The sequence below is a fragment of the Aquarana catesbeiana genome, linkage group LG04 (genome assembly GCF_042186555.1).
Source record: "Aquarana catesbeiana isolate 2022-GZ linkage group LG04, ASM4218655v1, whole genome shotgun sequence".
In the NCBI taxonomy this organism is placed as follows: Eukaryota; Metazoa; Chordata; class Amphibia; order Anura; family Ranidae; genus Aquarana; species Aquarana catesbeiana.
The window spans coordinates 41,243,455-41,270,932 of record NC_133327.1 but is presented as its reverse complement, the minus strand read 5'-3'; the positions used below and the strand labels follow the sequence as shown (position 1 = coordinate 41,270,932).

At 41.1% G+C, this 27,478-nt stretch overlaps 1 protein-coding gene and 1 long non-coding RNA gene across 4 annotated transcripts in view; one reads left to right on the top strand and one right to left on the bottom strand.

Moving 5' to 3' along the window:
• LOC141139177 (cytochrome P450 2B11-like) overlaps nt 1–21,206 on the top strand; it is a 45,754-nt gene extending 24,548 nt beyond the window's left edge. For all 3 annotated transcript variants that reach the window (XM_073625080.1, XM_073625079.1, XM_073625081.1), the window contains 5 exons: nt 8,108–8,284; nt 10,965–11,106; nt 12,892–13,076; nt 19,681–19,822; nt 20,807–21,206. In XM_073625080.1, coding sequence (XP_073481181.1) covers nt 8,108–8,284; nt 10,965–11,106; nt 12,892–13,076; nt 19,681–19,822; nt 20,807–20,985 — 825 coding nt within the window. In that variant the 3' untranslated portion in view covers nt 20,986–21,206. The remainder of the gene's footprint in view (nt 1–8,107; nt 8,285–10,964; nt 11,107–12,891; nt 13,077–19,680; nt 19,823–20,806) is intronic.
• LOC141139198 (uncharacterized) overlaps nt 1–27,478 on the bottom strand; it is a 1,175,459-nt gene that overhangs the window by 838,831 nt on the left and 309,150 nt on the right. The gene's annotated exons all lie outside the window — the stretch shown is intronic.

Genomic DNA, 27,478 nt, shown 5'->3' with positions numbered 1-27,478 from the left:
GTGACGGGGAGATAGATCTTTTGGAAGGCAGATGATTAATGGCAAGGCTGGAATATTGTGGTTTAGCTAAAGACAGGAGATCTGACCATGCCTGCAGCAAAGTTTGAACAAACGCTGATTCACACACAGCCTGACTAACCAAAGATTGTACTAAATAAATGCAATCGGATAACACCTGCTGGGAACAAGCGGAATAATGTTCATCAAAGGAAGCCGGATCATCCTCTAATAACCATACCAGGGATTCAACCTGGTCACAACTGAAAGGAGGGGAGAAATCGTCACTACCTTCGGGAACGCATGACAAGGCTGACTTTGTACATAATTGGATCAAAGGCTGAACATCCTCAAATAACGCATGACCTTGATCTACAAGTAAATGGGCTGTTTGTATCCTTTCAAGCAGTTGGTCTCGGGTCCAATCTTTAAGAGTCTGACAACAATATTCATTATCCTCTGCCGCCAGCAGAGAATAATAGACAATTTCATCAAAGTCCATTTTGCGCACCCACCGTAACAGGACGGTTTCTCAGTGCAGCCACGTCTGGTCAGGGATGGCCTTGGTATACTATCAGGAGACTAGTAGACCAGACTGTGTGGACTGCACAGAGAAGACCAGAAACACATGTAAGTGAATGATGGTGTTTATTAACAAGTGATAAGTGAAAGGAATATAAACAGCACAAAACCCACACAACAACCCACTACAAACAACAATATATATAAGTAAATGGAGATACCGTAATCGTAAACAAGCCAAGCCAAGGTCATACACAGGGAAGTCAGCAGAAGGGTAAGGACGGGAAACTGAACAGGACAAGGAGAGGATGGATGGATGGGGTTCAGGGCAGGGATCCAAGGTAACCAGGAACAGAAGGGACAGGACTAGGAAGGCCTCAGGGTAGGGATTGGATCAGATCAGGAAAAGGCAAATGCAGGCTCAAGGTCAAACAGGCAGAAAGGTCAGAACGCAGGGAGAGAGATACCAAGGCAAGCCTATGAGGGCTTGCCGGGTATTTATAAGGCTGTGGTAATTGACCTCATGTCACAGCTGAGCGCAGTGTGTGTTGTTTGCTCCACACTGCCAGAGTGCACCCGCTGGTTGACACCGGTACTACGGCCCAAGGATGCAACAGTGCCATCAGCAGGAAAGACCCCTTACTGCAGGTCCTAGGTGTTGGAAGACACCTGCTGATGGACACTGGTACTGCGATCCAAGAGACCGATAGCACCACCAACGGGTAAACCCTCTCATGACAATGTGATTAGAGCCAGAGGCTCTAATAGGCTTCAAAATAGGGTGGACTCCTGGCGCAGAGCACTGCGCTCCGAGCCCACCCAGTTGTGTGACAATAGTCAATGAATATTCACTCTTGTCACACTAATTCTAGTCCCTACCAAACAGGAAGTGACCCTAAGACCCGTTTCTCAATTGGAAAAAAAGGGAGAAGCTATGCTGACCACCGGGAGGAGAAGGGAGGAGACGCGAGGAGAGGAGATGCAGGAGAAGCTAGCCGGGCACAAATCCGTTGCTTAGAGGAAAACCCAGGGTAAGTGTTGAGGCCGGGTGACCAACCGGGGGGGGGGTGTGTGGGTGACCTGACCAGGGGGGTGGCTGGCTGTGCACTGTTTGCCACCCCCCCAAAGAAAATACCACTGGCCGCCACTGGATGGGTCACAACTCATCTCTGGTTTGGGATTAGCAGAGGAGCAGAGAGTAGTGGTGGGAAAGGGGGAGATTTGTGCAGAGAGAATAGCTGGGAAAGGGGGAGATTTGTGCAGAGAGGAGAGGTGGGAAAGGGGAGATTTGTGGCAGAGAGGAGAGCTGGGAAAGGGAGATATTTGTGCAAAGAGGAGCGGTGGGAAAGGGGGAGATTTGTGCAGAGAGGAGAGGTGGGAAAGGGGGAGATTTGTGCAGAGAGGAGAACTGGGAAAGGGGGAGATTTGTGCAGAGAGGAGAGGTGGGAAAGGGAGATATTTGGGCAGAGAGGATAACCGGGAAAGGGGGAGATTTGGGCAGAAAGGAGAACTGGGAAAGGGGGAGATTTGTGCAGAGAGGAGAGCTGGGAAAGGGGAAGATTTGTGCAGAGAGGAGAGCTGGGAAAGGGGGAGATTTGTACAGAGAGGAGAGCTGGGAAAGAGGAGATGTTTGCAGAGAGGAAAACTGGTAGAGGGGGATTTCTACTTATTATGAACCCAAAAAAGTGATTATTTTCAGTATGAACTAAAAATGAAAAAATATGTGAAAAATTGTGAAAATTAAAAGATGAATGGACCGCCCCAAAAACACAAAAAAAAGAAAAAATTCCGTGATGTGCCAATTAAAGTCCAAAGTAATAAATGTTCAAATAGTTCAAATATTAACACTCAATGACTTGACATACGAAGTGTATCCCCAACTGATGAATGGCATGCTTACCAGAACATAAGCCAATTAAACAGGTGGCTTAACCCAGCCCAGGCCTTGATGCGAACCAGTCACAGATAAATCGATTTATGACTTGAACCACAGGTTAGCATTGATTCCACGTTTTGAAATCATCCCAGAAAAAAATATAAATAACATAGCATAATACTGACACAGAAAAAAATATAGATGTAGAATAGAGTAACACTTACATTGTGAAACAAAGAAAAGTGATTAAAAACCCAGTGATGAAAACTCCAATCACCAACACTGTACAGAGAGCCTCCTTACCAGATGGCAGATTATAAGTGCAAAAAATCCCAACGGATATATGGGGATGGGGCTAATGGATGGATGGATAAAACTCGCAGCATTGAACCGGAGGCTCCATAACTCCCATGGTGTAGATGAGACCAATCAGGAGAAGTTCAAAGCAGAGAGTATAGGTGAGCCGGAAATACCAGGAGCTAAAGCAAAAAAATCTGAGAATAATGTCTTTCAGTGCTATGTGAGTACAGACTGCATGCATCCATTAGCCCCATTTTTCCAGCTGACGATCGATCTGTTTGATAGGATATCTGCTTTTTGATTTTGCCATTTGGTAATTAGTCCCTCTGTGTGGTGTTGGTGCACTATAATCGGTATCTCCACTAGTTGATGTTCCATATATCCATTGGGATTTGTTGCACTTATAATCTGCCATCTGGTAAAGAGGCTCTCTGTATGGTGTTGGTGATTGGAGTTTTCATCACTGGGTTTTTATGCACTTTTCTTTGTTTCACAATGTGAGTGTTACTCTATTCTACTTCTATATTTTTTTCTGTGTCCCTTTTTTTGATTTCTACTGATTACTATTATTTGGTGCCACTATACTACTAACAGGGGAAACGGGGGAAATGTTTTAACCTGAATGACGAACCCCAATGAAGTCTATGGGAGCCGAACAGGAAAAATCAAAAGTGCCCATTTTGAAGGCTTATATGCAAGTAATTGGCCACAAAAGGGGTATGGGGGTCTGGGTACTGCCCTGGGGGACATGTATAAATGCAAAAAAATGTTTTAAACTGTTTTTTCAGGAGCAGTGATTTTAATGATGCTTAACCACTTCCCGACCAGCCGCCGCAGTTATATTTTGGCAGGTTGGCCCAACTGTGCGAGTCGTCATAGCTGTACGTCGGCTTTTTAAGACGCTGTAGCAGGCTCGTGCACCTGCAGCGTGTCCCCAGAGCCGATGCGCATGCCCGGTGAGCACGATGACCGCCTGTCACCCGCAATTGTTCGTGACAGAGCAAGAACCAGGATCTATGTGTGTAAAAACACAAATCTTGGTTCTGTCAGGGGAGAGGAGACCGATTGTGTATTCCTACTAAGTAGGAACAATGATCTCTCTCCTCCTCTAGACAGCCACATTCCCCTCACAGTTAGAAACACATATAGGGAACACAGTTAATCCCTTAATCACCCCCTAGTGTTAACCCCTTCCCTGCCAGTGACATTTATACAGTAATCATAGCTCTGATCACTGTATAAATGTCACTGGTCCCAAAAAAGTATCAAAAGTGTCTGATCTGTCCGCTGCAATGTTGCAGTCCTGGTAAAAATCCCAGATCACCGCCATTACTAGTAAAAAAAAATTAATAATAATAAAAATGCCATAAATCTATCTCCTATTTGCGCAAACCAATCAATATACGCTTATTGCGCATTTTTTTTACCAAAATATATGTAGCACAATACATATCAGCCTAAACCGATGAAGAAATTATTTAGTTTTTATTTATTTTTGGATATTTTTTATAGCAAAAAGTACAAAATATTGTGTTTTTTTTCAAAATTGTCAATTTTTTTTTTGTTTTGTTTATTGCGCAAAAAAAAAAAATATTTGGGTACAGTGTCACATGACCGCGCAATTGTCAGTTAAAGTAATGCAGTTCTGTATTGCAAAAAATGGTCTGGTCATGAAAAGGGGTAACTCTTCCAGAGGTTAATGGTTAAACAGCTGTGCAATGCGTAGAAATAATAGGGAGATATACAATAACATAGATACATGTATCTCACATTATTACATTTCAATTTCATTTATATAAAGATTCATATTCTAATATCATAAGGACGAAGCAAGCATATACTGCATGGGACAAGCATTAAAAGGGTTAGCTAAGATTCAATCCTCTATTGATAAGCATATGCCACATTTTTATGTGTCAAATCTATAACATGCAATAATTAATTTTTAAAGCATATAGCATATCAAACATGTACAGTATATAGAATAATGTCTGACATTTCTAAAATTTTGACAATTTTGAAAAAAAAAAATGATACTTTTTACTTTCTGCTATAAAACATATCCAATAAAAAAATGGAAAAAATTGAAAAAATCAAACTTCTTCATAAATTTAGACCAATATGTATTCTGCTACATATTTTTGGTAAAAAAAATTACAATAAGTGTATACTGATTGGTTTGTGCAAAAGTTATAGCATCTAGAAACTATGGGATATTTTGATCAATTTTTTTTCTTTACTAGTAATGGCAACAATAAGCGACTTATAGCGGGACTGTGATATTGCGGCAGACATTTAGTGACACTTTTGACACTTTTTGGGGCCAGTGACACTAATACAGTCATCAGTGCTAAAAAATATGCACTGTTATGCCCTGTACACACAAACCGTGTTTTTTTTTCCGAAGGATGATGGCTCAAACTTGTCTTGCATACACACGGTCACACAAATGTTGTCAGAAATTCCAACGTCAAGAACGCGGTGACGTACAACAGGTATGATGAGCCGAGAAAAAGGAAGTTCAATAGCCGGTGCGGCTATTGCTCTTCTGCTTGATTCGGTGCATGCGTGAGCTTTTGTGTGACGGACTTGTGTACACACGATCTGACTTTCTGACAACAAGTGAAGTTGTGAACCTGCTCTCAAACATTTGTTGGCAGAAATTCCGACAACAAATGTTTTATGGAGCATACACACAGACTTTCCGGCAACATGCTCATATCCAACATTTGTTGTTGGAAAATCCTATCGTGTGTACAGGGCATTACTGTACTTATGACACTGGCTTGTAAGGGGGTTAACATCAGGGGGTTCAAAGGGTTAACTGTGTGCCTAGCCTGTGTTTTTCTAAACTGTGGGAGGTGCTTTTACTGGGGGAAGACATGGACCCTAGTTCCTGCTTTGCAGAGATACAAGATCCATGCCTTCCCAACTGTCAGATGGAGATCTGTCTTGTTTATATAGGCAGCACGCCGTTCTGCCTCCCTGCTTGATGATCAGTGGGTGCTGTCGCATGTGCACCCCCTACCCCTATATATACGTGGTCCAGCACAGAGGTGCCGCCTTGTAGCAGCAAAACTGCTATAGGACGGACCTAAAGTGGTTAAAATTGCTGGTGTTGCTTTTTAAATTAGTTTAGCTATTAAAGGGTTAATGTTTCACTTTTGCTTCATGGTGGTACTCTCCTCTCATATAAAAGTTGTTCTAATCATTTGTTTATGACTCGAAAAAGACTCTGTTTTGATTGAAAGTCCCAGTCCTTTATTCCGAGGATTTACACTAGTGAGCTGCTGACAATGGAATGTATGATCCCCAAGCATGTGAAACATCAAATTTCAGATGAGTACTCGTGCATAATATTTGGATGAAAAACACAGTCTGCATAAAAAAAAAAAATTGGAATGGGAGATGAAAATTGCAGTTTTTGAACTAAGCAGCTGCCCTTAACCTGCATTAGAATAATTTGTTATTTTCCAAGATCATGGTTTTTCAAATGCTTGGATTTTTAGATGATACCAACAAATGTATGGCTGTTATGTTTTTTAACTAATGATAAGTAATAAAATATGGACTTTTTATTGTTCGTAAATAGAGATGAGCTCAGGTGCATTTGGATTCTACAACGTAGTCTGAACCCACCAGGAGGCTGTTACTGTACTGGGACAATCATTTGCGGCAGCTAACCCTACAGCGTGCAGCCACCCTACAGCTGCACATATACAAGGGGCGAGTATTCATGCGGCTGCTGTGCATTAAATGACTCAGCCGCTTATTATTGGCTCAGTGGAGTGACAGTTTCCTGACGGGACTCAGGAGGGTTTAGACTAGGACCTGAACCCATCTGAGCATACCCCTATTTGTAAGGTGCTGATCACTTGTTTGATACTACACAAAAAGGTAGTTGAAGAAATCAAGGCTGAAGATATATGCACTCACATGACTGATTTGTTTATATGCACTCACCTTACCGGTGGAGCAGTACATTATGTTGGATTAGCAATTATGCATTATACCCTACCTTCTGGACAAGTTAGCATTTTCTTTACCATCTAAGCTTAGAGATGATTGTCAAATTAATGTTCTGGGACAGTGGTAGAAAATGAGAACAAGCTTCAGAGAGAAAACTAAGGGCAGAAACCAGGGCATAGTTTCCCCTCTGCAGCATTATCTACAGTATCCTCCTAAAATAGGAAGCACACCTAACCATCCAATGATTTATTCTTATTATATTGTTGTGGGAATAGCTAAAGAACAAAAGCACATGGAAGTATACCTGACAAGAATAGGGGAGTTACATGCAGAAGGATTTTTACCGTAATGCGTAGAATGCATTAGAGTAAAACAAATTGTACATTTAGAACAGGCATCAGCTTTCCCTGGAGGCAGCAGTGATGTATAGGTAGCATGGGCCTAAGTAAGTATTTTCTTATCTTTTTTTGTCAATTTTTTTAAAGATATTTCCCTTTGGGAGGGTCGGGGGTTGATCATAAAGCAGACTGTGATGGACCGCCTTGCACCCACCTAGGGTATTATAGCCGAATATTGCACCCAAGAACTAGACAACACTAGCTTAGGTGTAAACTGGAACTGACTCTTTATTGTAAATTCACACAGAATATATACCACACAAAATCAGGTAAGAGCTTGATCACATTATCCTAAACAATGCATACTGTAAACAGCAATATCAGTACATCTAATGAACAGCTACCATAAACATAAACAGTTATCTAATTAAAATAAACATCCCATGACAGTTTGCTAGCAAGGTAAATTGGACACAGTGCTAGTCACATTTCCAAGAGGAATAGCAGACAGACAGAAAAAATAGGTGACTCATTTAACAATGGGATTCACACCTAGGAGGCACACAATGATAAAATTATACCATGACAGAAAGACACCTTAGTAAGCAGATTATAGCAGGAGACCCCAGCATCAGGTTGTTTTGAGCTGATTATGTTAACATCTGTTCTGAGTCTGAGGTGGGAGGGGGGGGTTGAAGTACTCAGTGCATAGAGGCCCCAAATCTGTGTCCGGGTCCTTGGTTCCCAGAGTCTGTGTGTTTCAGGGAGACATGGACCCAAATCCAAAGCAAATGCACTCTAAAGATCCTCCAGGCACACACCTCCCAAAGAATAGTGCACCCTAAAAAGCCAGGGCCCATAGTCAGTATGCAAGAGGCTACCCTGCAGTCCCCTCCAAAAGCACCTATCCGGTTGGATCTGTCAGGCAGACCTTTCTTTTTTTTTTTATAGAAAGTTAATATGATACTTTTAATATTTGCTAAGATGTACATCTTCAGGAGAAACAATGACAGTATCTTTCTTACACTCATCCTTCACAGTCTATCAAATTACATGTATATTTTCAATTAATTACATATATGCATTTTTTTGTTTCTTTTTAAAGCTGTACAATATTATTCCAACTTTGTTAGACCTGCTTCCAGGACCTCACCACAAATTTTTTGAAAATATGAAACAGATGCAAAACTTCATAGAAGCAACATTTACAAAACAGAAGAAAACTCTAGATGTAAACGATCAGAGGAATCTTATTGATGCCTTCCTGGTGAAGCAGCAAGAGGTAAGGATTGCATTTACTTAAAGAAAAGTCAACTGTTTTGGAGCATTTGATATTCAGAATGGATATTCTCAAATAAAATTTAAAATATAGTTTTTTAAATCTATCACATTTAAAGCTGGTACAGTAAAACCTTGGATTGCGAGCATAATTTGTTCCGGAAACATGCTTGTAATCCAAAGCACTCTTATATCAAAGAAAATTTCCCCATAAGAAATAATGGAAACTCCGATGATTTGTTCCACAACCATTTATTCATGGGTCTTTCGGTTTATAGTCCATGTAAAAATATTATAGCAATGTTATAGGTTGTGTAAACATAAAATGTCCATCCACAAATGGCAGCCTCCACAAGGGGATTGGAAGCAAAATCCAGCAGGATCTACAGAGTATAAAAGAGAAGAGAGCACCTCTAAGTGTAGCAATATGGTTACATTTAATGAAGGTACAAAATTAAGCAACTCACATGGTTGACGATTAAAAGAGGCACATCCAAGAATGCAGGCATCCGGGGTAAAGCTGTCCACATAGACCATCCTCCACACCGGGGGCTGTCACCGCTGTCAGTCTGCAATCTTGACCGGGAAGACTACCCTGCAGTAGAGCGATCTGAAAGCAAGGCTTGAAGCACTCATGGAGAGCAGTGTGGAAGAGATGACATTGATGGCAGTATGGAGGACTGTCTATGTGGACAGCTTTACCCCAGATGCCTGCATACTTACATGTGCCTGTTTTAATCATCAACCATGTGAGTTGCTAAATGTTATATCTTCATTAAATGTAACCATATTGCTACACTAATGCCGCGTACACACGGTCGGACTTTTCATCTACAAAAGTCCGACAGCCTGTCCGACAGACTTTCGACAGACTTTTGGCGGACTTTTGGCGGACTTGCGGCAGACTTTCTTAGGAGCGGACTTGCCTACATACAATTACACAAAAGTCCGACGGATTCGTATGTGATGACGTACACCGGACTAAAATAGGGAAGTTGATAGCCAGTAGCCAATAGCGTGGGTTTTTGCCCGTCGGACTAGCACACAGACGAGCGGATTTCTGGGTCCGGCGTAGTTACGACATAAAGATTTGAAGCATGTTTCAAATCTAAAGTCCGTCAGATTTGAGGCTAGAAAAGTCCACTGAAAGTCCGGGGAAGCCCACACACGATCGGATTGTCAGCCAGCTTTAGTCCGTCGGCGTCCGTCGGACTTTTGTAGATGAAAAGTCCAACCGTGTGTACGCGGCATTAGAGACTCCTCACTTCTCTTTTATACTCAGTTGTGAGTTGACTCTACTTGTATATCAAGACATGTTTATCAAGTCAAAATGTATTAGAAAATGTTGCTTGTCTTGCAAACTGCTCTCAAACCAAGGTTTTACTGTATTTGCAAGAAGCGTTTTATATAGTCTTGCTGCTGTGTAATATGTTTATCTGTAGAAGATTTAAGCAGAACGGATGTTTAATATTTCAGTACATTGTTGAAGGTCAAGCCACTTCTCCCCAAACCTTTGTATTGACCGGGAAGTAGGTGGTGTGGTGTGGTCTTTAACAAAATAAATGCTCAGACTTGCAGAAAGGAATGTTGTAAGATTTCCGGGCCTTATTGGTGAGGACTGTAGATTTGTTCAGGCCCCTCCAGGATTATAAACGGCACGCATGGATTCACGTAAACATTTTTCCCTTGCAGTACTTTAATACAAAATTTGTCTAGAGTTAACAAAAATATTAACGTGCTAATTAACGTTCGCTTATCATGCATGTTAGCACTCACATCCTTGTACTATCCACTTGCCTTGTCTTGTTGCATACATGTATCCACATTCACAAACCCCCCATTATCATCAGTGTTTGTTTTCTAAATTATTGGGGAATTGGGGAAATTATATAATTTTCTTCAAGGAGATCATCAAGGAGAGCTATAGTAAGCTGATAAAGGTTTTAATACTAGTAGACATCAGTAATCTCTGATATGCTGGTGACCCTGTGCTCAGAGCTGAAAATGTGGAGGACCTCAAGAGCATCATTAATGAATTAAAAGAACAGAGTGAAAGGATGGGACTTAAGCTAATTATCAAAAAACAAATAAAAAAAAAACAAATGTTAGGACAACAGAAAAGACAGCTAACTTCAAAGTTGCTAGTGAAGACAAAGAAAGTATGGATCCAGCAGTCAAGAAATATTACACAGACAGGCCCAGAACAGCAAGAATGAAAGACCTAGAAGAGAACTTTGAAAGCAATCTTCTGTCTATAGGTACAAAGATCAGAATTGTTGTGCCTACGGTTTTTTCTCTCATGGATATAAAAGCTAAAAAATGAAAAAGGTGACAGTCAATAAGGTGACTGAATAAAGTTGAGGACACGGAAGGCCCAAACACAGATCATTCAAGAGAAAACCTATTCAAGTGGTTGCCAGCAGTTGATTATGACCCGACGGCAAAAAAATATACTTTTTATAAAAGGATGGTAAAGACTACAGCATGATGTTTCAAGGTTAAATCTATAATATTGAGAACATATACATAGGTTATCCCCTACCACCATAAAAAAATGATACTTGTTAGATAACCATGGTTCCATTAGGACACAGACAAATGCCTCATGAACCCTCAGATAAAAAGGAACTAATTATGTCCATAAAAACAAACTGCATTCATTATTTATTTTACTTTTTTCCTAGGGAAAAACAGAATTCTCTCAGTATTTTAATAATGATAACTTAATTGCTCTGGTGTATGATCTTTTTCTTGCCGGAATGGAGACGACCACCACCACTCTGAGATGGGCAATACTGCTGATGATGAAATATCCAGAAATACAAAGTAAGAAATATAGTTTTTAGTCCATTCAATGTGTTATTTCATTGTGATTATAGCATATCACTGGGTACAAAAATTACCACCTCCCACTCCTTCCCCTTTCACCCAATCAGTTGTATTTTTTTTCCTATCTTGTAAAGAAAGATTAATTTTACTCACCTAAGTGTGGCATCTGGGTCCCCAAAGTTCTCCTTGCACTGATGTGAATGCTGACTCCTCTTTTGGTTCCTTAGAAGACGGCACCTCTGGCCAACCAAGAGAAAATGTCCACATAATGCAGAGAGTGACGTGGACTCTTAAAGAAGGACACTGCCTTAACAGAAGATACAAATTTCTCTGTTGTGAACTCAGGATTAACCTAACTCACCTTTCATCCTTTTGTCTAAGCAAAGTACAACTTTCAGTAAATGGAAGAACGCTGCTAAAGTCAGGCACCTAGTAACAAAGTAAAAACAGTTTCACAGAGGTACAAGTAAGATACATGTTTGGCTAATAACGCTAATAACAGACATTTTATGGCATTTGTCTGTACAAAGACAGAGACTTTCTGGGTTTTTTAAAATGCTGACAGGTTTGCTTTAAAAAACATGCGTGGATTGCTGTTACTGATGTCTCCTTTTGAAAGTACTAGCTTAATGACTGTAATGCTTAATCCATGGCTTCAGTATTTTGAGTTACTGGCCCAGAATGATTAATGAAATAAGAACATTACTGTGACTGTCCTACTTTTCTAAACTGCATCCTTGTTCTGAGTCAGTGACTTGTTGTATTGAATAGGCAGACCAGAGGATCAGAACAAAAGCCAAGCAACTAGCAATTTCAAATGAAGGTTAGTGTAATGCAATAAGATGTCAGCAGAGCTGTTAGAAGATATATATATATATATATATATATATATATATACCACATACAGAACAGACAGTGCACAGTCCACATGGGCTTTGCTGCATAACTGCAGACAAGAAACAAAAACTTTATTATACAGAGAAAAGACATAGAGTTTAACCACAGAGATCAGTTACAAACTTATAAATACTGCCATCTACTGGCTGAAGAATATATTTGTAGTTGTCGTTGGAATACATTCTTCATGTATTTTTGTGCAAGAGCTAATAGGATAGGTGGTACAGGTGAGAAAATAACCCCAACATCGTTGTTTTTTCTTGTTTCAGTAACCAGTGGGCTAAATTGAAGTTTTTAATTTCTTTTAAAAAGTCTGCCCTTAGCTCCTCCTAAAAAATGATGTTGAGGGTCCCCAAAACCCCTTCCCCTAACCCCACCCGTATAAAAAAAAACACATTTGTACTCACCTAAAGCCATGATCACATCATGCTCAAGTCTCAAGCTTTATTTTATTATTATTTATTTATTATTATTGGTTTACAGAATGAATGTCTTTCTTTGGATGTCCACATTACTGTCTGCATGACATAGACCTTTCATATTGGCAGTCTAATGGTAGCATCCTCTTAGGATCCAGAATAGGAATCCCAGTGGTGACATTAGTGTGAGGAGATTGTTGGGGACTGGCCATCAGGGCACTTTCTCAGAGGATTACCAGTTTCTCACACCTCAAAATGTTGTGGCAAGAGACCTAGATAGCGGACTTAGGTGAGTAAAACATGCTTTCGAAGGTAAGAAGACATGTGAAGAACTGTGGTAAGGAGGTATATTTTTGTCTAGAGATGGGCTGAAATTTGGTGAAATGGAGAACTAAATGTCTAAATTTTATTAAAGTAATTATCATTTAAGATAAGCTAAACAGTAACATTAACTATTCCTTGGCAGAGAAAGTTCAAAATGAAATTGATAGCATTATTGGCACGGCTCAACCTCAAGCAGAGCATAGGAAGAAAATGCCATATACTGATGCGGTAATTCATGAGATCCAGCGGTTTGGTGATATTGCAGCAGAAGGGGTTCCACGTGAAACTATTCAAGATGTCACATTTAGAGGATATTTGATTCCAAAGGTAACTACATTATTTTGATATGTAACATTCAATAGCTGTTAGTGTAATAGCATTGTACAGGTTATGTCAGGGGTAGGCAACCTTTTGAGCACAGTGTGCCAAAAAATGTTTTCAAAGAAATTGAGAATGCCGATTTTAAAACAAAATAATGTCAACTTCACACTCTCAATCATAAAAAGGATTTTTTCTAAAGTAAATGCTGTAAACTACTTTAGAAGTGAGAAATTAACATCCTCACGCCTCATCAATCCCAATTACTGCAACTCCACACTTCAGATCAGCCCCAATTCATGCACCTTCACACCTTAGATCACTGTCCCACCTGCTCATCTGCCCCAACAATGTTCCCCCTTTCTCATCTGCCCCAACACTGTACCTCCCTCCACATCTGCTCCACCGCTGTACCCCATGCTCTTCTATCCCACTACTGAATCACCATCTCATCTGTCCTAACACTGAACTTATCTGCCCCACCACTGTACCCCCCTTTCTCATCTGCCCCACCACTGTGCCTCCTGCACATCTGTCCCACCACTGTACCTCCTGCTTTTTTGCCCCACCACTGTAACCCCATGCTCATGTGTTCCACCGATGTACCTCCTTTCTCCTCTGCACATCTGCCCCACCCCTGTACCCCCCTTTCTTCTCTGCCCCAACACTGAACCTCCTGCTCATCTTTCCTACTGCTGTAACCCCCTTCTCATCTGGCCCAACACTGTAACCCCCTGCTCATCTGCCCCATCAATGTGCCCCCTTTTCTCATCTGCGCCACTACTGTATCTCCCAGCACATCTGCTCCACCGCCGCATCCCCATGCTCTTCTGTCTCACTACTGAATCACCTTCTCACCTGTCTTAACACTGAACCCATCTGCTCATCTGCCCCGCCACTGTAACCCCCTTTCTCATCTGCCCCACTAATGTACCTCCTGCACATCTGTCTCACTTCTGTTCCCTTCTGCTCTTCTGCCCCACCACTGTTCCCCCTGCTCTCCTGCCCCACCACTGTAACCCCCTGCTCATCTGTCCCACCAATACACCTCATTTCACATCTGCCCCACTGCTCTACCCCCCTGATTTTCTGTCCCACCACTGAACCCCCTTCTCATCTGCCCCAACACTAAACTCCCCTGCTCATCTGGCCCAACACTGAACCGCCCCTTCTCATCTGTCCCAACAATGAACCCCCATGCTCATCTGGCCCAACACTGAACCCCCCCTGCTCATCTGGCCCAACACTGAACCCCCCTTCTCATCTGGCCCAACACTGAACCCCCCTGCTCATCTGTCCTACTGTTAAACCCCCTTCTCGTCTCTTCCACCACTGTACCTCCCTGCACATCTGCCACACCGCTGTACCCTCCTGTTCATTTGTCCCACCTCTAAACCCCTCCTGCTCATTTCCCACCGCTGTACCCTCCTGCTCATCTGCTTCACTGCTATACCCTCTTCTCTTCTATGATTTGCGTGATATGCAGAGTGGTGAAAGGAAGCAGAGATGAAAAACATCTACCTGTCCTGGCACACTTATCTTGCTGATGCAACTCTTGCATCCGGCCCACGTGCTTGTATGTGATGTCACATACAAGCATCTGGAATAGATGTGCAATGATGAGCTCAGGTCAGGAGCATTTTCTGAAAGCAGTGGGCCTGTATGCAAGATCGAGCCCCCGCAGCTGAGAAAAGTGTGGTGCCAAGCGCCGCAGCAAAATTGGGTGGGATTTTCATTGCGCTAAATACTGGCTGTGGCTTAAAGGGACACAGAATGTGGGGAGTTCAGTAGTAAGTGACGCAAAGGTTCAGGAATAATTTCAACAAAGTTCCCAGAAGCTCAACAATAATTCCACAAACTATCACCTGATTGTGGTTTTCTCAATCACAGTGAAATCTCTTCTTTCTGAGATTGGTAGTGGCAACCAAGTGAGTCACCTTCCTCCAGATGGTAGGCGGGGCTAGCAGGACTGTGATTGGCTTTAGCAGTGGCCAATGACAGTCCTCCTCCTCCTGGAAACAGGGACCCCCCCTATCAGAACTGCACCCAAACTCTTCCCCATCACAAAAGCTGACGATCGCAGCTACAGCAAAGTTAGAGAACCAAACAATGTTTCCCATCTTTAACAATATATGGGGGCACAGTGCCTCCCCCCTCAGTGCAGATGTGGTGTGGGGAACTCTGAAATTGGAGTGCATTAGTGTCTCACTGACACTTCCCTGTGCTGCTCTGATGCTGGGGAGGGAGTCAAGTGCCGGCAAAAGAGGCTTTGTGTGCTGCTTGCGGCACCAGTGCCAGGGGGTGCCTACCCCTGGGTTATATATACAGCAACTCTCAGACCAAGATTTTAACATAACAAAATACTGAGTGACAAATTAGAAGGCAGCAGAATAAGGACAATGCAGGGAAGAATCTACAAGTACCTGTATTAAAAGAAATTACTTAATTAATAATTAGCTTTTAGAGGTACAATGCAACATGTTTGGTGGTCATGTTCCAGGGCACAAGGGCTGTGGATTTGAATAAACAGGGAAAGGCAGGCGGGACTATTAAAGGTACCAAGATAATATATCAGTAAAGTAGAAGTTGAAAAATATAAGTAGAAAAATATAAACACCGTTTCTTTAAAACAACAGTGAATGTTTACACAAATTCTATTAACATATGCAACCACGTCTTACTCTACATGTTTCGCTCATAAGAGCTTCCTCAGGAGCTTTTGAAAGTGTTGCATGAAGTTTAAATACTACAAAAGAAACAGCAATCATAAATAATTGTACTTAGAAATTACCATGAAAAAAATCACATAATCGCATGACATTTCAAGAATCATATTTATACACATTTTTTATATATATAAAAACCACATTTTATACATAGTAATGACGAGCTGAGGGTGCATGCCTACCATATGCTCTTGTTCATAAAATATAGACTTCTAATTCCTAGATTGAAGCCTGGATTTACAGGATGGGGAGACCTTATAGCTGTGGATTTGAGTTTACTCGCTTATATGTTGTATACACATTTCTGAATCTTAACTTAAGGAAGGATCCCATAGAAGTCCTATTCAACAATCTGATCCAAATTGTCCTGCGTGCCATGGCAAAATGGATTAGCTTCATGTTGCAAATTAGCTTCAAGTTACAAATTCAAGGCTATTTCACTAGATACAGAGAGTTCCTAAAATCTGATCCCCATGGATAGCCTGCTCCCAACCTAACTCTGGAGCTTTGCAAATATAGCCATGGGTGATTGGCTGACCCCTAAGATGGGAAACTTTCCCTATTGCTCCCCAACCCCTGCATCCTCCTCACCCCTCTTCCGTCCCGCCATTTTTGCTTTCAATATTCTTTCCTGCCCTTTTCTTCTCTTTGTTTTTCTTAGTTCCTTTTTGGTATTGTAGACATACTAAATTTTCACTCAAGCTCTGTCATACTGCATCCCTACTGCACCCACCAGGACACACGCAGTTCATACTTTGATGTGTCCTGGTCGGTGCAGATGAATGTCTTCCATTTTTAGCTGACATATGCTAGGACTTCCATGGTTGGGATTGTGCTTGAACATTGAAACTGCTACGTCCTATTTGGTTATGTAGCAAATGATCCAGAGTCACTGATAGTCTGTGCCTTGTTATAATGGTTCTAATGACTTTAAGTTGTAACTGTACTGTTACATGTGTACACATCTACACTTCTACAATATTTTTTTTGTGCTTGCTAAAACTTCAATAAAAGTCATTGAACAAGATAAAATAGTTATGAAAGGTCAATAAAGTTTTCATCTGTGATCAGGTCACATGACTCTCATAGTCTGCTTGCCATTTTTTAACATTTGCATCTTAACAAGAGGTATTGATGGATATTACAGCTGGTAACATAGCGTAGCCAGATCACTGAAAAGGGAAGGGGGGTGTGGAGGTGCCAACTCTGCTGACAAAGTTATATGGTGAAGGTGTAATACATACACTTACTGGTAAGTCAGCTCAGATGGGGTGGCGATGTCCATCAGGGGTTGTGTTGTCCTGGGATGTGCTGGTGTGCAGGCTTCATTGGTGGTCCTTCACCTCAGGGGATATTGGTTCCTGGTTGAGAGAGGCTTGACAGCGGTTTCCAGTCTGTGGAATCTCCTTGCTAACCACCCTGGAACCCGGAAGCGGAAGTGATGCATTCTATGCATTAAGGTGAAAAAACTTCCGACAATACCGCCGGCCCCAGCCCTCCCGTTTTACTTACCTGACCCCTCGAAAGTCCGGAGCTCGCTCCCGACATCCTCTTCGCCGCTCAGCCTGGCCGCTGATTGGCTACAGTGGATGGATTGAAAGCAGCGCAGCCATTGGCTCGCACTGCTGTCAATCACATCCAATGACGCAGCGCGCCGGGGGTGGGGCCAAGTGATACAGTGAGCGGCTATAGCCGCCGGCTGTATCACGGGAGCGCGCCCGCAAGAACTAACCACCATGCGAGGGAGCTCGCATTAAGGTGTTGAGTCCTTGCAGGGAGGAGCTGAAACAGACACCTAGGGACTCCAGAAGACCAGGTTCGGGGCCACTCTGTGCAAAACGAGCTGCACAGTGAAGGTAAGTATAACATGTTTGTTATTAAAAAAAAAAATAAACAAATACCTTTACAACCCCTTTAAGGAGAAGGGTTTCAGGGATCGTCTAAAGATGGATAGATTAGGAGATAGTTGGACAGATTGGGGTAGGGAGTTCCAAAGGATGGGAGAAGCTAGGGAGAAGTCCTAGTGGCGAGCATGGCAGGAGGTGACAAGGGAGCTAGAGAGCAGGAGATCTTGGGAGGACGGAGATATTTTGAGACCAGGTTAGTGATGTAGCTGGGGGCAGAGTTGGGGATGGCTTTGTAAGAGTTTGTTAGTACTTTGAATTTTATTTGTTGGGTGACCAAAAGCCAGTGGAGGGAGTGGCAGAGAGGGGTGGCAGACACTGAGTGGTTGGTAAGGTGGATGAGTCTGGCAGCAGCATTCATGATGGACTTAAGGGGAATAGCCTATGTAAAGGTAATCCAATGAGCAGGGAGTTGCAGTAGTCAAGGCGAGAGATGACCAAGGAGTGAATTAGAAGCTTTGTGGTGTCATTGTTAAAAAGGGGCGCATTCTGGAGATGTTTTGGAGGTTGAGGACGCATGATTTGGACAGGGATTGGATGTGGGCCTGAAAGGACAGTTCAGAGACCAGGGTTACCCCTAGCACCCTGGAATGTGGGGACAGGCTGATAGTTCTGCCATTGAGCTTGACAGAGAAGGCAGGGGAAGGGTCACGTGGGGGAGGAAATATTATGAGCTTAGTTTTGGATAGATCGAGTTTGAGTAAGAGGTGTGACATCCAGTCAGATATGTCTGTTAGTAAATCAGTGAAGAGGTGAGCTGAGGGGTAGAGAGATAGATTTGGGTGTCGTCAGGAGGTAGAAATAATATTGAAAGCCATGGAAATCTATCAGCTGACCCAGGGAGGAGGTGTAGATCAAGAATAGGAGAGGTCTACGGACAGAACTTTGGAGGACCCCAATGGTAAGAGGAATAGGAGAGGAGGAAGTAGAGCTGTAAAAGACAGTGAAGGTGCGGTGAGATAGGTAACCATGTGGGTGGTAAGCAATTTTTGTGGGCAATGGCTGGTGTTGGTGCTTCAATCATCACGGCATCATGGTTGATATAGTGTCAGGGTGATTGAAGTGCATTATTTCTATTATTACATTGTAATATATAATGAAGTGGTTCAACTCACCATAATGCAGAATCAGTGGGAGCCCTGAGTGTGCCACTTGCCACATCTCCTGCCACCAGATGCAGCTTGTCACTTGCCACCATCGCTTGTCACCAGGTGCAGCTTGTTACTTGCCACCGTCACCTGCCACCAGATGTGGATTATCACTTGCCACGTCACCTACCACCATTTGCAGATTGTTACGTCACCTACCACCAGATGTGGTTTGTCACTTGTCACGTCACCTGCCACCTGATGTGGATTGTCACTTGCCACATCATCTGCCACCAGATGTGTATGATCGCCTGCCAATATTTGTGGATTGTCACTTGCCATACCAGCCAGTGCCACCAAATTAGCATTGTTGCTGCAATGCTGGTAGGCTGGCAGTACTGGTCCATTTAGTTTTGAGTGAGGGCAGGAGAGCTGTGATGCAGGGCAGGCAGTGAGAGATGATGTCATCATGCTGCTCCCTGCCGCACCTTGCTCCGACATTAAAGAGGCCCGGCTGTGAGGGTGAAAGAGGGGTGATGTGGGGCGGGCAGAGAGAGATGATGTCATTTCTGCTCGTCCGCCCCCTGGCTTCTCGAATCCGCCTGCCCGGCTCTCTCGTGCAGCCCGCCCACCCACCGCACCCGCGGCCTGGCTGCAGAGAGGCCACAGCCTGCTGGTTAGGCAGAGACCCTTGCGGCAAGAGACTCGGGGTTATGGGCCCCAGATTCAGGGCTATAGCCTCAATAGCCACCCCCCTAGTGACACCACTGCAAACAATAGATTATAGGGCCATTAAATAGTGGGTGTGTATGGATTATTTTTGGAGAATAAGATTTTGATTGAACTGTTATATATAAAATATATGTTCAGTTTTAATTGACTTTTATCCTTGCAGGGCGCTGTTGTTTTGCCATTGCTGCACACTGTACTGAAAGATGATGTCTATTTCAAAAAACCCTTTGAGTTCTATCCAGGTCATTTTCTTGATGCCGAAGGAAATTTTAAAAAGAACGATGCCTTCATTCCATTCTCTATAGGTAAATCTAAACAGAATATGATGATGAGAATTTCATTGACTGGATACATAGTAGTTTTGATTGCTCACAAAAAGTTTGCAAAAAAGTTTTAAGAATTCGGTTAGGTATTCCTTGGTCTCTCATGTTCTTATAAACATGTAATGACTGTTCAAAAAGACTATCCTTTTAATGAAGAAAATTATAGTTACGATTGATAATTTTAATGGAAATAGGATGATCTGCCTCAAATTAAAGTTATTTTAAAAGAGACAAAATCATTCTTATCATTATGTCAATAATTTTAGGTGAAACATTGTTGTAAACATTTAAATCTATGATATATTGTTTATCACTATAGGGTGTACCCATAAGAAATTAACATAATAATTTGCCCAGTGAAAGTGTATGTACAGTCATATAGTACATATACAAATGAAAAATATCTCATTTGCCCATTGGATGGCACTAAATGTCATAAGAAATTCCTAAAATACTTTATGCCACCTTTTGGCAAAGACACAAGTCAATCCAGTTCAAGAGAAAAAAACACACACACACACACACACAAGTCGAAAACCTCCATATACACTATCCTTTACCCGCAGTTGATCCAGAAGGATATTCCCTGGATAGTGTAGGTACCACATTGGCCTTATGCCAATAACATTTTTTGCCCTCTTCACACAGAAGGAATGTCTATGTACTTTCACTGGGTGAATTGCTGTGGATATTTTTTTTATAAATACACCCCTATTTGTATAATCCTAATGAGGAAAGGTGAATAGCACAGACTACATACTGTTGCTGTCTAACCCTGGTACCAATGAGAAAGCTTGTTGCAATAGGATTACTGTTATTGTTGACTTTTTTTTTTATAGTAATTGCTCTTTATTTTGTTTGTTTTCATGTATGCCTACTTGGCAACATAAGGTGTCTAGACAATAATTAAGCAATGCAGTTAAAGTTAATTGCACTCTAAAATACATGTGCCATGACTTTTTCTAGGCAAAAGAAGTTGTGCTGGTGAAACCTTGGCCAAGATGGAGCTTTTCCTCTTCTTTACATCTCTACTGCAGAACTTCACCTTCCAGGCTCCCCCGGGGGCTGAAATAGATCTTGAACCAGCAGAAGCAGCAACCCATGCACCAAAAGTTTACCAAGTTTGTGCAATACCTCGCAGATAATCAGTTTATTCACCCACTGTTGTATAACATAAGCAATGTCAGTTTAGAAACATCTTATAATAAATAGATAATAAAAATGTACTGGATCTGCAGAAGCATATTTTTCAAGCAACTGCTTTATTCATATTTGTTTCTCAAATGATGTATTGTTGTATGATGAACTGTTTTATTCATGTTTGGACGTTTGATGTAATAAACATGCCTAAAAATTCTTCATCAAAGTTCACACGCTATGTGTAGTACGTCCTGTCCTTCTGCTGCTAAAACGCTCCACCCCAGCCCCCTTTCTGCACACACTTGCCATGAATTCCCTACTGTCAAAGTGCCAGTTGGGAGTTATGCCGTGTACACACGGTCGGACTTTTTGTCTACAAAAGTCTGACGGACGCCGACGGACCAAAGCCGGCTGACAATTTGATCGTGTGTGGGCTTCCCGGGACTTTCTGCTGACTTTTCCAGCTGCAAATCTGACGGACTTTAGATTTGAAACATGCTTCAAATCTTTACGTCGTAACTACGCCGGACCCAGAAATCCGCTCGTCTGTATGCTAGTCCGATGGACAAAAACCCACGCTAGGGCAGCTATTGGCTACTGGCTATCAACTTCCTTATTTTAGTCCGGTGTACGTCATCACGTACGAATCCGTTGGACTTTTGTGTGATTGTATGTAGGCAAGTCCGTTCGTTAGAAAGTCTGCCGCAAGTCCGCCGCAAGTCCGCCAAAAGTCCGTCGAAAGTCTGTTGGACGGGCTGTCGGACTTTTGTAGCCGAAAAGTCCGACCGTGTGTACGCGGCATTAGGGTTCATGTACACCACAGCTCCTAAACTTGAGTTTAGGAGCTTTTGTTTTTGTTTTTTGCCAAAGCTCCTAAACTCAACTTCATAAAAGCCTATGGGGGTGATTTACTAAGAAGAAGGCACTGCACCAGTTCATAAATTAATTAGTGCGCCGGAAAAGTTATTAATTGAAAGTGAGAACCGGTGCATATTGAAGCGCAAATAACGATAATAAATACCCGCATATGTAAACTGCAACTCGCGCTAGGGTAACTGCAGTTTTCTTATTGATAATAGCGCACGCCCAATACAATTGGTTCATTTCATCTCATTGGATGCTTGGATTGACATGCACTGTGAGCTGTAAGGTTTTATATAGACAGGTGTGTGGCTTTCCTAATCAAGTCCAATCAGTATAATCAAACACAACTGGACTCAAATGAAAATGTGAAACCAAGAATGATCAGAAGAAATGGACAGCACCTGAGTTTCAGTTTTTCTTTTTTAATAAATCTGCAAAAATGTCAATAATTCTGTGTTTTTCTGTCAATATGTGGTGCTGTGTGTACATTAATGAGGAAAAAAAATGAACTTAAATGATTTTAGCAAGGGAGCAGGAGGCGGAGCCTAGCGGAGCAGACATGCATTGTTAGAGCTCCACACCGCTGAGGAGAGAAGAGAAGGACAAAGCGGAGCCTGCAGGCTCAAAAGGTATCCATTTGAACCTTTTTGCCCCAGGGAACAAACTGTGAAAGTTTGGGCAGGAAATATGGTACTGGGAGGAAACCGTGGCAGAAATAAAAATCACCTCACAAAGAGCTCACAGGCACTCACTGCAGCTGAAGCAGCTCCAGTCACCTCACAAGATACAGCATCAGGGCGCTCTCACAGACAGAAAATGTCACAGCAAGACTCTCCATTTGAGTCAGATACAGAACAAATTCTCTCACAAACTTCTCCACAAGCCTCCTCAGTATCCCCAGTAATATTATTACAATTTGAAAAGATGCTTCATAAGGCTTTAAAACAAACCTCAGACCAAATAACAAAAAGCCTAACCAAAGAAATAAGAAAGCTGGGAAACCGCACCGCAGCCTTAGAAATAAAAATGGATGAAATTGAAATTACAACCCAAGAAAATATAACAGAATTGGAACAATTAAAAAAAGAGAATTTAATACTTCAAACTAAGCTCGAAGATTACGAAAATAGAGCCAGACGTTCAAACTTGCGCATAAGGGGAATACCTGAAACTGTGACAGACCTGCAATCTACTATTACTGCTCTATTACAAGAACTAAAGCCAGATATCCCTATTGAACGTTTAGAACTGGACAGAGTACACAGAGCCCTCACAGCCAAAAAGAAAGATGGACCCCCACGTGATATAATCACAAAATTTCATTATTACAGAATGAAAGAACAAATACTAATTGCTGCAAGAGAAAAAAAGGAACTTAATTTTCAAGGACACAATTATCAAATTTTTGCTGACCTATCCCAACTTACTATTACTAAAAGACGATCCATGAAACCCCAACTAATGGAACTGCAACGCCACAACATTATGTATCAATGGGGCTTCCCCTTTTCAGTCAGATTTAACTACCAAGGTACAATTTACAGAAGCAGATCAGCAGATGAACTACAACAAACCCTTTTAAAATTAAATCTGACAGAACCCACAAGCAGCAACACTCCCCCACGCAGAAGAATGGCGTCATCTTCACCTTCAGGCAGCACCCAGAAAATTTCAGAACAAAATGGGAATCATCATTCTCACAAAAGAGGCCGTTATGCCACATCATCCATGGACCAAGAAGATTCAATGGACTGACATCCTAATTCCTGATATCTCTTCATTTATTATACTAAGAGATGGTTCTCTATAAAAAACCTATATTTATAACTGAATGTAACTGCATTCTGATAGTCACACACTGTGTGGGATCATGTTACATTCCAGTTATATTTCTTATTACTTCTGATTCATATAGCCTTAGAATATATAAGTGAAATAAGGAAATTCTTGTTCAGTTATATATTTTCAGGTAATAACAATAGATTTATTACTTTTTAAGACAAATATGTTCAATAATCCAGAAGTAATGGAAGCTTTTTCTTTCTTTTCTTAAAACAAATATATTATTACCTAACTAGTTCCTAGAATTATGTTTTTGTTTATTCTAATCTGAAGCAATACAACCTCAATTTTATGAGTTAACATATCTAAACAGTTACATATGAATAAAATATGTAATTGTTTACTCTAAAAGGGTTAAAATCCCAAAATAATTCAAACTATCTTCATCAATACCAAAGTTATTAACAGTACCTTTCTAACTGAATTATTTAGCCTAGGGCAAGACTAACCATATACAACCACCCTGGAATAAATAATTTCAACAAAAACTATATTCTGCACTCCAATTAATGAAACATCATTTGATGTCTTTTGACATAGCACTTCTCTCCTGTAAGCGGAAGATCCGTGTACCCCCATTAGCCCTCCTCATTCTCCCAACCATATTATGTGGGAGTGTGACGAAGGCACTTATTCCCCTGAGAGAGATATTTATTCTCTTTCACGGGTAAATTGTGATTACTTGCAAAAAATAATTTATACAATGTATCATCTAATCTCATATGTTTTTTGTTTACTCTTTACTCCAGAATTCACTGGTTTCTTTTCTATCTATTCATCTCTTCAGTCCACACAGGTTGATCTGCGCAGTCAGCTCCGCATAACAAAAAGTAAGTCAAAACTATTTGATCTATTGCCATGGCACCACTGAATATACTTTCCCTGAATGTTCAGGGAATAAATGTCCCTCAAAAAAGGACCAAAGCCTTCCGTACTTTCCATAACAAGAAGGCTCACATAGTATGCCTCCAAGAAACACACTTCACCAAAGATTCTACTCCAAAATATATTTCTCCTTTTTATCAACAAATTTACACGGCTTCTGCCTGTACCAAGCAAAGGGGAACTCTAATTGCATTTCACCGATCCACACCATTCACCTTATCATCAGAAATTAAAGACCCAGAAGGTAGATACCTGATACTCATGGGTTATATAATGGATACAGCATTCACGGTGATTTCCTACTACGCTCCTAACAAACAACCTACACCATTCCTCCCACATATATTACAAGTGATTAATACACACAAAATAGGAACAGTGATAATGTGTGGGGATTCGAACCAGGTCCTCCTCCCATTTCTAGATAAATCACCTTTTACACCATCCAAAATAACCTCTAGATTACCTTTTTCTCAACTTCTTTCCAAATACAATCTGGTAGATTCATGGAGAGAAAGTAACCCAATGAAAAAGAAATTCACTTATTTCTCGCACCCTCATCAAACCTTCACCAGAATAGATCATATTTTTCTAACAATAGGAATGATACCAGAAATTATTGCATCAGATATAATTCCGATTCCGTGGTCTGATCATAATGCAGTATACACTACTATAGCCTCAGCCATACCAAAAGCGCATGACCCAACGTGGTACTTACCGGACATAATGCTCAAACACCCACTACATCAGATGGCCATTGAACAAGCTTTAAAGGAATACATATCAATTAATAATACAACAGACATCTCCCCAATAACACTGTGGGAAGCTCATAAGCCTGTCTTGCGTGGTACAATACAAAGACAAATGGCACTATTTAAACGGGAACGCAAAAATCTAGCAAAAAAACTAGAACTCAATTTTAATGCAGCCTACATATCATTTCAAGATAATCCATCTCAGAGTACAAAATCTCATCTGGAAAAATCTAGATTGGAATACGATCTATTTCTCACTGAGTCAGTTGATAAATCTCTCAAACGCTCCAAACACAATTTCTACATGAATACAAACAAACCAGGTACATATTTGGCTCGGGCATTAAATTCAACTAACAAATCTTTCAAACCAATACGTTTGAAATTATCAAAAAATGTTTACACTTGTAATCCAGTTAAAATAGTCCATAAATTTCACTCACATCTCGCAACTTTATACAAGACAAACAATGAATTTAATCCTACAGAAGCTGAATCCTTCTTCTCAAAAATAACCTTACCTGAGTTATCTCAGAATCAAAAAAGCAGTTTGGATGAGCCTATAACTATAGATGAAGTTGCTAACGCCATAAAAGACCTAAAACTTAACAAAAGACCAGGCCCAGACGGCTACTCGGCTTTATACTATAAAACATTCTCAGAAATACTCTCTCCCATTCTCACTGAAACTTTTAACAAACTTCTAGATGGACATTCTTTTCGGCAAGAAACACTAATGGCAATTGTTTGTATGATCCCAAAACCCCTTTCTGATGATACTTCCTGTGTGAATTATCGGCCTATCTCTCTGTTAAACCTCGATATTAAATTATTAGCAAAAATAATAGCAAAACGCCTCAATAGCATTATAGGAAAATGAATACATAGAGATCAAGTAGGCTTCGTGCCAAATAGACAGGCAGGCGATAATATACGCAGGGCAGTGTTATTGGCACATATTGCTAAAAAACGGAAAATCCCTTTATGTTTTCTATCTCTCGATATTAAGAGGGCATTTGACACAGTATCCTGGCAATATATGCAATATTCATTACAAAAATGGGGTTTTGGACCCCATTTTTTAACATGGATCAAAGCATTATATAATAAACCCAAAGCCTATATAAAATATGCTGGATATAAATCTGAAGCCTTTAATATCGAAAGAGGTACCCGACAGGGTTGCCCATTATCTCCCTTATTATTTGCCCTTATACTCGAACCCATGGCCCAATACATCAGAACAAACCAAACTATAACTGGCATTGAAGTAGGAGGTATTACACACAAATTATGTATATTTGCAGACGATATATTACTTTTTCTATCATCACCACAGGTCTCTGGTCCTAACTTAATACCAGCTCTTGATGGATTTGCAGCCCTATCCGGCCTTATGATTAATCCTAAGAAATGCCTAGTGCTTAATATTTCACTCACAAACATGGAATTGATCCCGGCTAGGGCTGCACTCCCATTCACATGGGCAGAAAAATCAATCCCATATCTTGGAATTCATTTAACAGCATCTCATTCTGACTTATTCTCAGCCAATTATCCTCCTGTATTAAGACAGATCACAAATCTAATAAAACAATGGTCGCAACTTCCTTTATCCTGGATAGGGAAGATTAATGCAATCAAAATGAATATTCTACCCAAATTGCTTTATCTATTCAGAGTCCTCCCTATTCCAATTCCTTCCTATTTTTTGAGAATAGTACAAAAAAGAGCAACTTCGTTTATATGGGGCTCTTCTAAACCACGTATACCTATACACACACTACATCTTCCCAAAAATAAAGGAGGCCTGGGATACCCTAATTTTACTAACTACTACAGAGCAGCACATTTGGCCAGTCTGTCCAAATACCATGTAAAACAGGAAATCCCATTATGGGTATTTATAGAGGCTTCAGAAAATGACCCTCTAGTAATATCAAATTTATTATGGCTTGATCCTAAAGACCGCTTTAAAATTCATAATCCCATAACTAAACACTTCTTATCTCTCTGGGATAAACTAAAAACCAAATATCAGTTACAATCTCCACACAATCCTCTCCTTTCTTTTATCAGAAATCCGGCCTTTTATCCGGCATGGATCTACCCAAATTCTTTTAAAGCTTGGACAACATCAGGCATT